Source organism: Talaromyces rugulosus, chromosome IV (assembly GCF_013368755.1).
Source record: "Talaromyces rugulosus chromosome IV, complete sequence".
NCBI lineage: Eukaryota > Fungi > Ascomycota > Eurotiomycetes > Eurotiales > Trichocomaceae > Talaromyces > Talaromyces rugulosus.
This window is the reverse complement of record NC_049564.1, coordinates 815,638-832,523: the sequence shown is the minus strand read 5'-3', so window position 1 is coordinate 832,523 and position 16,886 is coordinate 815,638. Positions and strand designations below refer to the sequence as shown.

Sequence of the window (16,886 nt, the reverse complement as noted above, 5' to 3'; positions counted from 1 at the left end):
TAGTAAACATACATTTATGTACTACATGTAGTTGACGGCCTCGTTGATGCCGTCTCAAATACAAGTAAAGTAGACATCACAAGACCAACGCTGTAGACAGTATATTGCTTCACTTCACAATTGATGTCGTTCGCAATCAGTTTTGTAATTATTCAACACGTACATGTGAAAGTATCCATGAAAAACCTTTATTATCTATTACACAATTACTAGACAGGCTGCACAGTAGCAGACGCTGCCGCCGTGCTGGCACCAATATCTTTCTCCGGCCTCACTCCTCCAGTAGCCCCACCACGCATGCGTAGCAAACTAGGCCCAGTGCAAATTCGTCCAGACTGCATCATGTTTTGCAGCCGTTTTCGCCGGGCTGCTCCGCTGCGCTCCTCTCCACGGGTTGAACCCTCGTCAACCCACTCAATACGCTCGACCTTGAAACTCATGCCATCGTGCGAGCCGTCCCACAGGCGAGACTTGAGGCCAAACATGAGGCTAGGCTCATACTTTTCCAACCGAGGAAGAATGAGCAGTGTTATATGCAGGTCCTTGTTGTCTTCAAATACCGGCGGCACTCTTTTGTTGCCTGTCGAACTCTCATCTCCGTCGGCCGGCGGTACGTGATTGTACCCATCTTTGACCTCAAGATCCAGCATCGAAATGTCAACATTGTCTCCCCATTCTCCACGGATGTATCCAGAGTGAATGGCGGCTGCCACAGGGTCTGAATCATCCGTATAAACGCCCGTACCCCAAAGAGCTCGGCGTGCACATATCTCTTCTCGATGGCCAGTGTCAATGCGGTATCGAGGGACACGCACAGTGAATGTACAGTTTTCTTTGCCTTCAAAGCGTGGAATAGGCACTGGAGTGCTAGTGTAGCCAAACTTGCGGCTTTCACCCGAGTTGGAGCTTGGTACACCGATGCGTGGGGCATACAACGTTGATCCAAGATGATGCCGCGGCAAATGTGCGATACTCTTCAGCAGTGGTTTGATATTCACGACCGTGTGAACTTCCCGAGGTGGCGGTACTGGAGCGGTGTTTGCAGCTGACACGGCAGGACGTGAGCCATGGTGGTGGTGGTGATGATGATGGTGATGATGTGCTGAAGGTGGTGCGCTCGTAGGAGCAGCAGCCGTCTCAGCGGGTGCATATCTCCCCAAAATGCTCGCTGGCCCAGAAGGTGTACGCTGTGTCGCTCCCTCTTCTTCGTTCTTGTGGCGGTGATGATGATGGCTAGAATCTGGATTAGTAGCAAATTTTAGTAGGTACGTGTCGGCCCTGTCAACATACTGATGATGGTGATGATGGACATGGCGGCCGCGACGAGAGCTACCTCGAGAGGAAGATGTGGTTCGTCCATCAAGAGATTGTTCACCGGCCTCGAATTGGACGTCTTCGTCCTTCGCGCTTCGTTTCCTTCCATTGGTAGAAGACGCCCCACGACCAAACTTGCTATCATCTACACTTTCCGGGTGGCCAGGTAGGCTCTCTCGCTTGAAGGGACTCGCCGTCATTGGCGTCGAATGCCCACTTCCTACCGAGCCCGATATACCGGTGCCTACTCCGCTGCCAATGCCTGCAAACACTCGTCCTAGCTCTCCTTTGATACCGGATTCTCCAGCCGGCCCGATTATTTGGGCTTGGGCGCCTTGAACAGCTTGCGGTAGGGGCGATGCTCTTCCGGCACGACGACCGTCAGCATTGATTCCGAGAAAACTCCGATGCTGCATCAAATCATCACTGCCCTTCCGGCGTTGCTCGTCGTTTGTCGAAGACCCCGGAGCGCTTGTCGGCTGTTGGTTGCCCGAAGGTATAGAGGTCACAGAGATTGGGCGGCCCGGGGTAGGTTTGTGGTGGAATGGGTTATCATGGGGAGGTGGTGTTGGCTGATCCTGGCGAGATTGAAGGGAGACACCAGAGTGTTGTGGCGGGGGTTGAGAGACGCGAGAAGTTCCCAGTTGGGAACCAAGAGATTTTGTGTAACTTTGTATAGCACCGAAGCCAAATCCAGACCCAGACTCTGAGCCTCCAAACCGCCTGTTTTCAGGTGATCCCGGTTGAGATCGATTGATTTCCCACGGTGCATGGCTTTGCAGTCGATCCGGTTCACGTTCAGAAAACGGCACTCCGTATCTGCCATGGAGCGATCCAACAGTGCCCTTATTATCTAACTCGTTGAAGGAGCTTCTCTCTCGCTCTCGCTCTCGCTCTCTTTCTCGATTCCGCTCCCGTTCCTTTTCTCGTTCCTTTTCTCGTTCACGCTCACGTTCTCGCTCTCGAGCTGTCTGTTCTTCTCGAGCCCGGTCCGAGTAAATGCCACCATATCTTTGAATCGGCCGATTATCATGATCTGCATAGGAGGCTGGGCGCTGGGTACTGCCTAGAAGACCCTCGCCTAAAATTCTAGACCGAGGACTATATCCAGGACCGCGTTGTTCTTCATGGATAGGTTGGCTGCTAGCTCTCTGTCCACCCAGGCTATGTTGACGGGAGTGTGTTAAAGGCGGTTCGGAGGAGGGTGGGGACCCTTGTGGTCTGGAAGCCTTTTCGGAATACTGGGATAAGGGAGCTCTTCCAAAGACGAATTTGAAGGCGTCAGATGATATACTGTTAGAGCTCGACTTGGATGAGGGGCGGTCTTTCGAGTACTGTTTGTCCGGAGTCCGCGATCGCCGCAAAAGTGAGTGTTCGACAGAAGAAGCGGGTCGGGCAGGCGCGGTGGGGGGTGACATGGCTCCTCCAGGGGTGCGTGTAGTTCCGAATGGGGAGGACGACGACATTGAAGGTCGTGAGAAGATGGAAGGCGGGGCTTCACGGGCTAAGCGATCTGGATCTGAGCCCCCCAGCATGGAGGATATTGACATGCTACTTCCGGGACGATGCAAGGGAGCCGAGGCCGAGTCACGTGGAAGCGGATGGGCAGGCTGCGACGATGTTCCGGGTAGGCTCCGAGATGGATACGGCTGCGGAGGCGAGGGGGGAGGCATCTGACGGCGATTGAAGCCAAGTCCGGACGTCGACGGCTCGGTTGGGCCTGGAAGAAGTGCTCGTTAGCCTGAACATCCACGATGAAAAAATGAGAAAATTAAAAAAAAAACCAAAAAAAAAAGGAAAAGGCGGTCTCGTCAATTGCTGGTGGAAAACGTCGGCAGCCTTGTCGTCGCAACTCACCGCCACTAAGGGGTCCGGCACTGCGTCGCAAACGGGCTAACTGCGCGGGCGCAAGTGCTGTACTGATAAAAGAACAAGAGGGAGGATGGATATAGGAGCAGTAATAGTAGAGGAAGAAGAAGAAGAAGAAGAAGCAGCAGCAGCTCATCCACAAGAGCAGAGGGAGAAGATCGAAGGGCAGGAAACAATAGAGCAACAACACAAACGGAAGTCGCGGCCGCGGCTGATGCAGGGGCGCTATGCCAGATCGGGCCAAGCGTGCAGCTTCCCCAAACGGGCTAGCGCTCCCGGGACCAACGGGCCAACCAACTCAACAAAGACGACTTGTTTTGGGCAGGAGGGCTGACATGTCGGCGAATAACCGCGTCACACAGCGTGTGCAACACCAAGTCGCATATAGCGCTTCCTTTGACAGCAGCGTCCCGTTGGCGTACGGAGTAGACGTGGCATGAGCAACGCCGTAGCAGGAAAGTCATAGAGAGGGTAACAAGGATAGGAACAATAATGTACATGGTCTCAAAGTGCGACGGGGAACGGGAAGATATGGAAAAAAAGACGGAGGAAAGGGAAAAAAGTCCTACCATCATGGTATAGCGCGCTTGATGATTCTTTCGCAGCGGCGCCATTTTGCTTCTCAGGCGAAGAGGCAGCTGATCGCATGGCACCAAATCGCATGGGCGAGAGAGGTCGGGACCTGGGTCTCATATCTGACGCGAACGAAGGGGGACCATAGCCGAAGGAGGAAGTTGTTCTCGACGATTCCGTCTCTGGATGGTGTAGCGCATTATACGAGGGATGCGTTCGTCCATCCTGGCGTGACTGTTGTTGTTGTTGCTGCTGCTGTTGTTCTGAACCATACTGACGGGTAGACTGGGGAGCAGTGTTGAACAGCGACGATCGAGAAAACGGCGGCGGTGGACGTTGGTGGTCCATGAAGACGCTTCGTAGGAGATGACGACGACGAGAAAGGAATTCACCGGATCAGGGGTTATTTGGACTCGAGAGGGTTGACGTTGGCGTTGGCAAGACGAGACAACAGCGGTGGAGACGGAGCAAGGTGTTTTGGGGGTGGAGATCTGGGCGCGCGACGCCACACGTGCACACGACGAGGAGATGACGGGCGGTAAGAGGAGGGAGGAAAGGAAGAGGGAGAGGAAGAAGAAGAGATAAGATAGGAGGAGGGGGAGGAGGAGAGTGCTGCTGGGCGCAGGCTGGTGATGGTGATGGCGATGGCGAGGATGTAGCAAGTCGGAAGAGCAAGTTGGAGTGAAAAACACACACTGTGGAGAAGTCTGGGATGGCCGACTTTTAGTTTTTTGCACCGCATGGGGTGCGGGTGGGTCCCAGCACTAAGCAGCAAGTACGTAGCACTAGCGTCTATCCCTCGGTGCCTTGCCTTGGCCGGCCCACACTAGCAGCCACTAATCTCACCCATTACCTAAAGGACCCCCCACTCGCAATGCGCGGGGAAAGAATTGCCAGCAAACAGCAGAGAAAACATGGAATCATTCAACATTGGAATGGCGATGCGCGATGCACTGCACTGTGATTGGCTGGCCTGGATCGACAACGCGGCATCGCGGGTCCGTATGCTAGTCCTTTCCCGGACTAGCGTGTACTCGCGGTGGATCGGCCGCTGATGTCAGCGCGCGCGACCTGACCGCTTCTATTATATTCTTTCATTCATATTATTCTACAGAATATATATATATACAAACATATATGTGCATGCTACTCAATCTCCCTGTGCAACTGCTCAGTCCGGAGCATACCGTCCGATTGAAACCGCTTTAATAATAATAATAATAACAATAACAATAACAATAATAATGGCCGAGCATACTTGGGGATGACGACTCGGAGAATTACCGTGGTCCAGTTATGTTGCCTGGCAGCATGCAGTGATTTTCCTAGTCGGCATGCTTCTGTTTTCCTCCGTCGTTGGTTTTTTTCTTTCTTTTTTTGAACAAAATATATAGTTTAAGCATAGAGTATTTATAGTAGAAAATAAAGGCGGTGACGCTCTTATCAGCGATCTCGTGAATGTGGCCCGTGCGCTCATCCAACGACCACGAGATCGGAAGCGGACGACAAATTCAACCACCTCCATCTCCTTCAGTTAGGATTCTCTCTCCAGGGCGCTGTCTCGACTCTCGCCAAGCCCTCCGTGTAGATGCTCTTGTGCCACTGCTTGCTAATCACAGAAATGCATTTGTGACGAGCCCTGTCTTAGCATCTGCCAAACAATCACTATCGTCTGGTATGCCAGCTGAAACACCACCACTGCCCATGCCGCTGCCTCTCCCCGGAAGCCCTGGTACGTCATGGGCTGGTTTCCGCGACAGACTCAAGGCCATCTTCAACGGGGTCGATCCTCGCGTTTGCACCGCTTTCTGGTTCTTTGGTGGGTGCTCCTCTCTGGCTAGTCGCGTGACCTCTCGTTGATAGCACATTCACTAACTACGCACTTTCTTTTCAACGTCAGGATTGATCAATAATGTCCTCTACGTGGTCATCCTCTCCGCCGCGCTCGATCTGGTCGGTTCGGGCTTTCCAAAAGGCGTCGTGCTTCTGGCCGATGTGGTGCCCTCTTTCGCGTGCAAACTGACAGCCCCCTACTTCATCCACCTCGTACCTTACCCTGTCCGCGTCATCATTTTTGTCGCTCTCTCGGTTCTAGGCATGTTAATAATTGCCCTCACGCCTGCAACGACCGATGGCGGTGCTATTTCTACAAAGCTGGCCGGCATAGTCCTGGCCAGTCTCTCCAGCGGTGGTGGAGAACTCAGCTTCCTAGGGCTGACGCACTATTACGGCCCATTCAGCCTTGCAGCATGGAGCAGCGGCACCGGTGCCGCAGGTCTAGTTGGTGCAGGAGCCTACGCCCTTGCAACAACTTCATTTGGCCTGAGTGTCAAATCCACTCTATTGGCGTCCGCTTGTCTGCCTGCAGTGATGCTCGTCAACTTCTTCATGGTTTTGCCATTGGAGCCGATCCGCTATATATCTCGCATGCAATCTGAGTATCAGCCCATAGCTGGTACGGATGATGTCGAAGATGCCGACCTGGTTGCTGAACCGCGAGACGGCATAGCTTCAAAGGCTACAGGAAACAGCGCAGGCTCAAATGGATGGGCGCTTTTAATGGCCAAGCTTGAGCGCTCTAAAGGTCTTTTCATGCCCTTGTAAGCTTGCCATCCGATATTCTACTTTTTCTACCACTCACTAACACATTCCTAGTATGCTGCCTTTGCTCTTGGTCTATGTTGCAGAATACACCATCAATCAAGGAGTCGCACCTACTCTTTTGTTCCCCTTGGACGAGACGCCTTTTAAACAGTTTCGAGCCTTTTACCCGGCCTACAACGCCATCTACCAAATAGGTGTCTTTATCTCACGGTCCTCTACGCCCTTTTTCCGAGTCCACAACTTGTACCTTCCGTCTTTTTTGCAGGTGATCAACTTGACGCTGCTCACCCTGCATGCCTTGTTCAACTTCATCCCGAACGTGTATTTCATCTTCCTCGTCGTATTTTGGGAAGGCCTCCTCGGCGGACTGGTGTATGTAAACACGTTTGCAGAAATTGGCGATCGAGTGCCGGCAGAGGACCGCGAGTTCTCCCTGGCTGCGACCACGGTGAGCGACTCCGGGGGCATCTGCATCGCCGGGTTTCTCGGAATGGCCATGGAAGTGTGGCTGTGTCGGTGGCAGGTTGCGGGGGGGAGGACGTATTGCAAGCAGTCGTAGCTATTTTACTATACATACTTTACTATACATACTTTATTATACATATATTTTACTCTACATAAATTCCAAATGTTGTCGGATTTCCGCTTTGGATGTGATGTCACATGCCCCCGCAAAAAAAGCCCCCGTTCCTAATTTATGATTGGCCACACCCGCGTGATCTTCACATGCGGCGCACTTCTGCATGTGAAAAGGAACGACCACATTGCTACATTGGAAAATACCACCACTCTTACCACTCCTTTTACTAATACAATTTACTCATGTCGTTTTGACTTTCTCGCTCCTTGCACAGACCTTGCCAACAATTTGTATTATTGTCTCTCCTTTCATCTTTTTAGCGCATGATCTTTCTTTATCCCTGTATCGGCTACTAGCGGATGACTGGCAGGCGTTGGCTTTGCATGTGACTGGCCTCAAACAACTCATCTTCACCTGAAGAAAGACTACGGCCATAGCTCGCGGTTCTACCTAGTCCTGACAGCCCACTTACTACTCTTTTTCTGGGTTTGATCCCTGGCACTCGCGTTCTAGCCCCGGCATGTGTTGATTGCTATCCTTGCTATATACTCGTGATTATAGTTTACGTTTGGAATGATTGGTTGGTTTTATTATCCTCTGTGTTTTGACCCTCTGGATATTGACTAGACAACAGACCACGTCCTGGGTCGGCCGTCGACCCAGTTCCGCAAGATCCAAGTGTTTTCCGTGGTGCTCTTCTGGTCTGTATACTTATTCAAGTAAGTCAAGCAGTCCAAGCCGCCCCAAAGAAAACAAGACTGAGTCCGTCTAGAGGAAACCATCATGGCCCTCCAGGGATTCGCGCCATTTCGAGCAAGTTATCAGCCCGCCTAACACCATGGCAGACCATGGTAGTAACCCTGCTCTGGCTGTACATCTCGCGCAACTTTGCCAAAATCATGGGCTTTGAAAGCCCTGAACCGCTGGCAAATCTGTACTCGCGGTCCTACTTCCGCGCAACCTGGGTGACCACCGCCCTCGATGCTGGATTCTGGACCGCCATGAAAATCCGGCCTGCCTGGCTCAAGGACATAGCCTCGATGGCGTTCTCCGTCTACTATCTAATCGCCGCCGAACGGGCTGACGAAAAAGTCCGGCGTGTGCGGGCGACTCTAACAGTCGAGCATATGCGGACTTCTTGGAATAAGCCAACGACTCCGTACTTGTCCCTGCTGAGTACTCTGGTTCGCCCGCGGTTTATGCGATATCCGCCGCGAGAGATTAGGATTCCGCGTCCGCGCGGGTCGTCGTACCGGGAACCAGTCAATGCATGGCTCTATTTTGATGGAACCCTTGCCGAGCTGCGTGAACAGAATCAGCTGGTTCTGGATGTGCCCGGTGGTGGGTTCGTGGCTATGAGTCCTCGGACGGCGGATGACAAGCTGCTGGCCTGGGCTGGCAAAACGCGAGTTCCGGTGTTGAGCCTGGATTACCAAAAGGCACCAGAGTATCCGTATCCGTATGCTCTGAATGAATGCTACGATGTCTACCAGTCGATAGTCCATAGCCGCGGCCGGTGTGCCGGCCTCAGTGGTAAAAGCCGGCCACGTATTATTGTCTCTGGCGACAGTGCCGGCGGTAACCTGGCCACGGGCATGATGATCATGATCCTGCAATCTGGCCGAACCGAGACGAGAAGATGGCAAGGAGAAACACCACTTCCTCCGCCAGACGGGCTGGTTTTGGTGTATCCCTCACTGGATATGAACATTGGCAGCTGGATGACCGAGGAGCAAATGTCTCTCATTCAGGAGAGAGGCATGCGCAAGACAAATGAGAACATCTTGAGACGGAAAAGCGAGGACTTTAACCGATTGACGCCGTCCTCTTCCCACACGGAAGACACTTTTTTCCCTGACCAAAGCAAGAGCAAGGCAGACCTGTTGTCATCATCCCCAATTGCCCCTGTTGCCGACGACAAAAACAACAATCACCCCACGCAAATCAAGACTCGCATCGCCGTGTCTTCGATGATTTCCTATTTTGGCGACCGAATCCTAACACCAGAGATGATGCGCGCCATGATTATTCTCTACGTCGGACCGCATAACCGGCCAGACTTCAAGACGGATTTCCTGCTGTCGCCCATCCTCGCCCCAGACGCCATCCTGGCCAACTTCCCCAAGACGTATTTCCTCACTGGAGAGCGAGACCCGCTTGTCGACGACACGGTCATCTTCGCGGGCCGCCTCAGGCAAGCCAAGCTGCTTCGATTCCGCGAACGTCAAGAACTGGGTCTAGAAAAATCGACACTCTCATTCAACGAAAAGGACCATGTCGAAGTCAACCTTGTCCCGGCCATATCGCACGGATTCCTCAATTTTCCGGGTCTATTTCCCGAGGGATGGAGACATATTAACAAATGCGCGAAATGGATTGTCGAGCTGTTGGACCAAGCAGCCGAGCGAGAGCTGAAAGCATCAACGTCGAGTCTAGCCGAGTCACTGAGTCAGGACCTGCCGAAACCAAGAGAGTCGGGGCAGTATACCCTGGTGTCGTCTCACGAGAGAAGCAGGCGGAGTTCGACAGGCGAGTCATCAGCAGACGAAGACCATCCGTTGGAAATGGGCGGGGGAAAACTGATGCCGATGACCAAAGCCCAGCAAGACAAGACGCCTTCTAGCAACCTTAAACAGTCATCGAAACAAAACAAATATTCCAGCAACAAGAAACCTTCCGATCCATCCTCAGATGCTTATAACACATTCGCCTTCCCGCTCACTCTTCCAAAGCTCAAAGGGGCAGCATCATCGCAGCCGGCTTCGGTAGAGCAGGTGCTTACAAGCAGTATAATGGAGAATGGATCGACTATTACGCGCTTGCCTAGTGAAGAGGACTTGATAGGTCGTCGCATGAATGGGCTTGCGGGGGGGTTGATGGGGTTGGGAGAGGGTGTGAGGACGCCGTGATATATTACCATTTGAATTATTTGTTTACAACATTGTTAGTTACATTTATTTTGGATATAGATGATTGATAAAGACATAGCATTGAGAGTTGAATGATATTGGGTGATAAACGAATCTAGGTTTCAATTATTAGACTACACAAATTGATATATGTATGTAAGACAGATGAAACTTTACGAAATACTTACTCTAAACTCTAAATACTGAGTATTTTTCCATCCAAAAACACCTATATAAAACTTGAAACCTCATTGCTTCCCCAACACAGCCTGAAAACTATCCTCCAGAATCCCAAGCCCCGTCTTAATTTGCTCCTCTGTAACCGTCAACGGCGGCACAAACCGCAAACAACCCTCGCCAGCAGTAATAATCAACAACCCACGCTCTCGCGCAGCAGTCAGAATCTCCGATGCCCTAGAGGCATACTTCTCGCCAAGCTGCACGCCCAGAATCAGACCAAGACCACGGATTTCAGAAATCACCTCGGGGTATTTTTCCTGCAGAGACTTGAAACCGGCAACAAACTGCGACGATTTGAGCTCAACGCCGTTTTGCAGCTCAGACGCGCTTAGGCGTTCAACGATATGGTGTGCGACGCGGCATACCAGCGGATTGCCTCCAAAAGTCGTGCCGTGGTCGCCCGTTTTGATGGCCGATGAGACCTTGTCGGTGATGATGGTGGCGCCAATGGGGATACCATTACCCAAGGCTTTGGCGATGGTCAGGATATCCGGGTGTGCAGCGGGAGATTTTTTGTCCTTTGGTGCGAGTGCTGGGTTCCCATGTGCCCATAGCGTGCCCGTGCGAGACAGACCGCATTGGATTTCATCGTAGATCAGCACGGCGCCAACCTGATCACATCGTTTGCGCAGAGCAGCAAGGAATTCTGGGGTTGCCATATTGACTCCACCTTCGCCCTGGATGGGCTCGACAATTACACCGCATGTCTTCTCCGTGATGAGCGTTTCCAACTGCTCAATATCGTTGAATGTGCCGTACTTGAAACCGGGTAGCATGGGTGCAAAGGGGGCTTGGTATTTGGGATTCGGCGTTGCTGACAGTGCACCCATGGTTCGTCCATGAAAGGAATTGTGAAACGAGACGAGTTCGTGTTTGGCGCCGGAAGGGTCTGTTGTTGATCCAACCTTGCGCGCGAATTTGATAGCGGCTTCGTTGGCTTCGGTTCCGGAATTGGCAATGAAGACCTGCGATGCGTCGCGCATACCTCCCGATTTAACGGTGGATTCAACAAGGATCTTGCTGAGAGCGCCTGTCCACGGGTTATGGTACAGATTCGAACAGTGAATCAAAGTCTCCGCCTGCTCCGCAATAAGCTGTGCGATTTCAGGGTCGCAGTGGCCCAGCGAGTTGACCGCAATGCCGCCTGTGAAATCTAGAAACCGGCGGTTTTCCATGTCCCATAAATAGCATCCTTGGCCCTTGACGAACATGGGCATGGGGCGGATGTAGGTGGGCACCATATACGGGGTTCTTTCTTTTAGGAACGAGGCTGTTGACGAGTCTGGGCCGGGGTCGGCGGACGGTAGGGATGCTTCATTCTGGATTTAACGTCAGAGATGAGTTCGAGAGGTCAGATATGCATGGGTTGAATACCTTAATGCGCGATTTCTCGCTTTGGGGCAAGCTGGACACACGAGCTGTTGTGCTGAATGACCGTGCTGTAAACAGTGGGCGGTTGACCGAATGCAGGCGGCGTGCGGCCGCTCGCATTGCCATTGTGTAGATAGCTATACCGAAGTACAATCGTCGAGTTCAGATGTTTCGAGTCCAGACGTTCCAAATCGTAAGCTTGTTGTCAAGATAAACTGGGGTGAGTCATGGTTGATCGAGAAATAAATTGCTCACTGCGCCAGGCCGACGATCGGCCGATGCGCGCTTATCGATAAGAACCCGCGGCCTCTGCTCGGAGCAGGGCCCTGGCTCCCCTCAACTCACTCACCACACTACCTCTTACTACCCTTTGATGAAATGCCACACAGCTCTATTTTACGCTGCAACGAATTTACGAATTTTTATTTTTATTACGTTTACGTTCATCACTAAATTCACGTTTATCAAATATGTGTGGTTGTCGATCCGTTTTTCACCAGATTCAACATAACCCCTAGATATCGATATCGACGACATCTACGGTCTGGCCCTTAAAAAAAAACAGACGCACATCCCATACAAGAATATATACCACTTGTATTTCAGCTATGATAGATTCATGGACACATTGAAAAAGGAACGTGAGAAATGGAGACGAGAAGCCTACAAGACAGCTTGGCTGGCTCGAGTGCCAACCACAACTCACGATTGAAACACGTTTGTTCAAGGCTCTTGTAAAGAACGAAACCATCGACGACATCTATGGTCTAACCATCAAACAGACGGACGACTTAGCGCTAAGAGAGTGGTCGATACGTTTTCACGCCGCGGACATTGCCGTAAAACCAAACAATGGGTATAGGGTTCATGCCTTTCGTTCCGTAGCATATCCCTATCAGGGAAGGGCCATACATTTTGTCTGTTGCGGGCCTGGAGACTTCGAAATCGAAAATCGGGAGAAAATGGACATCGATGAAGGACGAAGTATTCCGACTGCCAATGACTACAAAGACCACCAAGTCCGGCAGGAGCAGGAGGCAGATACCGAAATCGGCGGATGTTACAAGATGGTTGAGCCATTGCCTGCCTATCCAGAGGGCCCAACCCGTCTCAAGGAAAAGAATACATGGCACGGAAGTCCGGTGGCGTCGCTAAGAAGAGCGTTCCATGCTCTTGGGAGTCCACGAATCAAGACAGCACTCACGACGACCGAAATCGCTAACCTGCGGACCTTGATGGATCTTTACTTTGAGCCAACAACTGTGGACGATCAATCAAGCGAAACAACTGGGGAATCTGGTCCGACAGCCACCAGTGAAAAGCGGAAGCATGACGACGAAGACGATGAGGACGAAAGCACCGATAGGAAAGGAAAGGGCGTATCTTCCAAGAAAGTAAAATATGAACAAGATACACCGACACCCAAATACAATATTTGTGCCCGGTACCAAGAAGTGCCGGGGAAAACTTGGTGTCCGGACTTCCATTACTGGGTCAACGCTTCTTGGCAATTTGGCCCGGAAGATATTATAGAAAAGGCATCTATGTTCCAAGTTGCTACACAGAAACACAGAGGTTAAGGGAGAACAGGTACAACAAGTACTGCGGAGAAGACCATGTTAGTTGTATGATAAACATGATAACAATACCTACTCTCAGCATTTTAGCTGCTAACCAAAAAGCCTTCGGCTGTTTGGCCAGTCCTTATTATCCAAAACTTACTAGAGTAAAACAAAAATGATAAACGCTTGTTATAAATACTATCAAAAGTCTTCTCTACATAGAACACTCAACAGCTCGGACTGTTCCGGCTTAGCGTGATTTTCCTGCGACCCACGGCCCATAAGCTACGGCCTCGTGGCGACGAGACAGGCCGTCTACTTGCACCAAACAGTCCGAGAAAGAAGAAAGAAGAGAAAAAAACCATGGCGTTGTTATCACGGAGAATCCCCAGCATAACTCTGCTCGCAGGCCCCCGCCGCTCGTTCGCCTCATCGAATAGCCGGCATACAGCCGACCAGAATAATAATCCCTTTGCGACGGGCCCAGCGCCTCCACGCCTGCCCAAAGAAGAGCAAGAAATATTCGAAGAACTACAGAAACAATCTACAGGCGCTTTTAGTACGCCGCGAACGCCTCCGAAAATCAACCAGTCTCCCGATTCGCAGCCCGAACACGCCGCGCAAAAGGCATCGTCATCATCATCCGATCAAGAACTTCACCCGCATGTGAGAGAGGGCGTCAAGCCCGAGTTTGAAGGAGAAAAGAATCCCAAGACGGGCGAGGTTGGGGGTCCGAAGAACGAGCCATTGCGCTGGGGTCACCAAGGGGATTGGAGTTACAATGGCCGTGTGACGGATTTCTAAACATCCATCCATGTACAACCACCTCTATAAACAAGCAAGATCCACAATTTATTGCTGTTAGCTTGCAGTCAGAGTATACTATGTACATTATCAAGACAAATTTTACGCCACCATATAATGCAATTTGCCATCGTGACTGATCATGCGATCAAGAACATGGCTTTTCTCCAGCAAGGCGCGCAACAGTTGCCTTGCCTGCCCTGCTGTCGTTAGCACGACCGAGTTCACCACTAATCCAAGCCCCAATTCTTGACATCTCTTCCAGGTCGATTCCCGTATGCATGCCCAAACCATGGAGAGTGTGGACCAGGTCTTCTGTAGCGACATTGCCAGTAGCCCCCTTGGAATATGGACAGCCTCCTAAACCACCAACACTGCTGTCGAATATTCTAATACCGTGTTCCAGACCGACGACTGTATTGACGAGTGCCTGTCCGTATGTATCGTGAAAGTGAAGGGCGAGGTCGCTGTTAGCAATGCCTGCCGCTGCGAGTGCGCGCAAGAGCTCCAGTGTTCGCGGTGCCGTGCCCATCCCCGTCGTATCTGCAACTGAGACTTCATCCGCTCCCATTTCCAGTAACGTCGCTGTGATCTCAGCAACCTTGGACGGCGAAACATCCGTTCCCTCGTACGGGCAGCCCAACGCGACAGACACATACCCTCGGACTCGGATGTCTTTTTCCTTTGCCAAGGTCACGATCGGGCGTGCTCGTTCGATAGATTCGGAGATCGAGCAGTTTGTGTTCGCCTTTGAGAAGGACTCTGTTGCAGCTGCAAACAGGGATACTTCGGTAGTTGTGGTGGATTTGGAATCACCACGAGAACCCGCAGTGGCGCCTTCAGCTTCCAGGACCTTGATCAAGTTTTCCAAGCCTCTGATGTTTGGGACGAGGTAGTTGTAGGCTATTTGATTGTGAGACTGGGGAGGTGTTTTGATAAGATGCTGAAGGATTTCCGATGTACTGGCCATCTAGCATTGGGTTAGAGAGATATCGCCCTTGGTGGTAGACAGTAGTAATATTCACAACGCACCTGCGGCACCCACTTTGCAGGCACGAACGAACCTGCCTCAATGGTAGTCACACCGGTCTTTGAAAGTCGCTCGATCAACTCAAGTTTTGTTTCTAGCGATATCGACTTCTTCTCATTCTGCAGTCCATCCCGGGGACCAACCTCGACGATGCGAACATGATCCGTCGTTAACCGAGCCTCTGTTGCGAAGCGTCGAGCAGGTCTGGGACGAGCAGCCCGGGCGGAGCGGAGCAGCTGCAGGGGAAGTCTAAGCTGATGCATGATGTCGATCGACCGCTTGGATTTGGACGTAAGATGAAAGAATAGCCAGGCGTCAAGACATGTTAAGACGTAGTTGAGGAGAACCGTGGACAGGGAATGCGGAGAGACAGACTAAGTTTAGCCCGAGGCTTATCGACGGCGTTAACGCCCCCCACCTTCCTTCCACTTTGGTTCTTGCTTACTAGTTCCTAGTTCCCCTCCATGGAAAAAAAAAAGTCGTCAACTTGCGTTCGGAGACAATTCTGTTTGAAGTTTCTACAGTTGAGGAACTACTAATAATAGTATTTATCTATTTGAAACGGCCGAGACAATGGAAGACACAGACCCTGCAGCGGCTTCTCGCACCCAAACTCGCCAGCCAAAAAAAAGATTCGTCGGCAGACGCACAGCAGATGCACAGTCACAGAATGAGGCTTCAACAAACAGTGACACCACGGTCCAAAAAGGTATTTCACAGTCTGATGAATGCACTCTCTTTCTCGTTGTACGTAGCTAATATTGCCGCGAAGCAACCCCAAGAAGAGCACCAAGGACTCTCAATCATGTCCCACCAGAGATTTCTGAAAACCCCGATATCCTTGCCGCCGTCGAGCTTCTACCAAAGAATTACTCCTTCGAGATCCCCAAGACGATACACCGGATTCGCACCTTGGACGCCAAACGAGTTGCCTTGCAATTTCCCGAGGGGTTGCTCCTCTTTGCAACCACGATATCAGATATCCTGACAGAATTCTGCCCAGGCATCGAGACCTTGATCATGGGGGATGTGACATATGGGGCCTGCTGCGTCGACGACTATACTGCGCGAGCACTGGGCTGCGATCTCCTCGTCCATTACGCACACAGCTGTCTGGTTCCCGTTGACGTGACAACTATCAAGACTCTGTACATCTTTGTCGACATCAGCATCGATACTTCCCATTTGATTGCGACGCTTGAACGAAACTTCCAGCCAGGCAAGACAATCGCCACTGTGGGCACGATACAGTTTAACGCCACGCTGCATGGTCTCAAGCCGGTGCTCGAACGCGCGGGCTTCAAAGTTGTCATCCCGCAAATCATGCCATTGTCAAAGGGAGAGATCCTAGGCTGCACATCCCCCCAGCTGTCCGACAAGGAAGTCGACGCTCTTCTCTACCTCGGAGATGGCCGTTTCCATCTCGAATCTGCAATGATTCACAACCCATCCATACCGGCATATCGATATGACCCTTACTCGAGAGTTCTCTCCCGAGAAACATACGAACACGAGGAGATGCACGATCTACGTCGCGATGCTATCAAATCCGCCAAATCCGCGAAGAAATGGGGCATCATATTGGGTGCGCTTGGTCGCCAGGGAAACCCACACACTATGACTTTAATCGAAAGACACCTTCAAGACCAGGGCATACCGTTTGTCAATCTGTTGCTCAGCGAGATCTTCCCTGGAAAGCTTGCGTCCATGGCTGATGTGGAGTGCTGGGTGCAAGTAGCTTGTCCGCGGCTGAGTATCGATTGGGGTTATGCATTTTCCCGCCCTCTGCTGACGCCTTACGAGGCACTGGTTGCCCTGGGCGGGAGAGAGGGCTGGGACCAGGTCAATAATGGTGTTTACCCCATGGATTACTACGGAAAAGAAGGTCTTGGGCGCACTCGACCGGCACCACGAACCTCTGTTGCTTGAAGAAAAGAACGGTGACAGAAGCTACGAGGATCACAACTTAAAAGTTGATAGCAATTCATACATTCATCCCAACGGAAGCTATCTACTACAATAAAACGTTG

The 16,886-nt window shown here is 51.5% G+C and overlaps 7 protein-coding genes across 7 annotated transcripts; 4 read left to right on the top strand and 3 right to left on the bottom strand.

Annotated features, from left to right (window-relative positions):
- Positions 1–209: 209 nt before the first annotated feature.
- Positions 210–4,104, bottom strand: TRUGW13939_07060 (uncharacterized protein; the record flags this gene model as incomplete). Its single annotated transcript, XM_035490202.1, has 3 exons — positions 210–1,233; positions 1,291–3,034; positions 3,753–4,104. 3 exons carry the CDS (start codon positions 4,102–4,104, stop codon positions 210–212), a joined length of 3,120 nt encoding a protein of 1,039 aa, XP_035346095.1.
- A 1,110-nt stretch (positions 4,105–5,214) lies between these two features.
- Positions 5,215–9,849, top strand: TRUGW13939_07059 (uncharacterized protein; the record flags this gene model as incomplete). Its single annotated transcript, XM_035490201.1, has 5 exons — positions 5,215–5,575; positions 5,657–6,356; positions 6,412–6,872; positions 7,575–7,659; positions 7,713–9,849. 5 exons carry the CDS (start codon positions 5,215–5,217, stop codon positions 9,847–9,849), a joined length of 3,744 nt encoding a protein of 1,247 aa, XP_035346094.1.
- A 248-nt stretch (positions 9,850–10,097) lies between these two features.
- Positions 10,098–11,586, bottom strand: TRUGW13939_07058 (uncharacterized protein; the record flags this gene model as incomplete). The annotated part of the gene is made up of 2 exons (XM_035490200.1): positions 10,098–11,408; positions 11,464–11,586. 2 exons carry the CDS (start codon positions 11,584–11,586, stop codon positions 10,098–10,100), a joined length of 1,434 nt encoding a protein of 477 aa, XP_035346093.1.
- Positions 11,587–12,422: 836 nt separating this feature from the next.
- Positions 12,423–13,040, top strand: TRUGW13939_07057 (uncharacterized protein; the record flags this gene model as incomplete). The annotated part of the gene is made up of 1 exon (XM_035490199.1): positions 12,423–13,040. One exon carries the CDS (start codon positions 12,423–12,425, stop codon positions 13,038–13,040), a length of 618 nt encoding a protein of 205 aa, XP_035346092.1.
- A 345-nt stretch (positions 13,041–13,385) lies between these two features.
- Positions 13,386–13,826, top strand: TRUGW13939_07056 (uncharacterized protein; the record flags this gene model as incomplete). Its single annotated transcript, XM_035490198.1, has 1 exon — positions 13,386–13,826. The coding sequence occupies one exon, from the start codon at positions 13,386–13,388 to the stop codon at positions 13,824–13,826; it is 441 nt and encodes a 146-aa protein (XP_035346091.1).
- Positions 13,827–13,974: 148 nt separating this feature from the next.
- Positions 13,975–15,119, bottom strand: TRUGW13939_07055 (uncharacterized protein; the record flags this gene model as incomplete). The annotated part of the gene is made up of 2 exons (XM_035490197.1): positions 13,975–14,796; positions 14,859–15,119. 2 exons carry the CDS (start codon positions 15,117–15,119, stop codon positions 13,975–13,977), a joined length of 1,083 nt encoding a protein of 360 aa, XP_035346090.1.
- A 310-nt stretch (positions 15,120–15,429) lies between these two features.
- TRUGW13939_07054 (uncharacterized protein) lies at positions 15,430–16,785 on the top strand (the record flags this gene model as incomplete). The annotated part of the gene is made up of 2 exons (XM_035490196.1): positions 15,430–15,565; positions 15,629–16,785. The coding sequence occupies 2 exons, from the start codon at positions 15,430–15,432 to the stop codon at positions 16,783–16,785; spliced, it is 1,293 nt and encodes a 430-aa protein (XP_035346089.1).
- Positions 16,786–16,886: the final 101 nt, after the last annotated feature.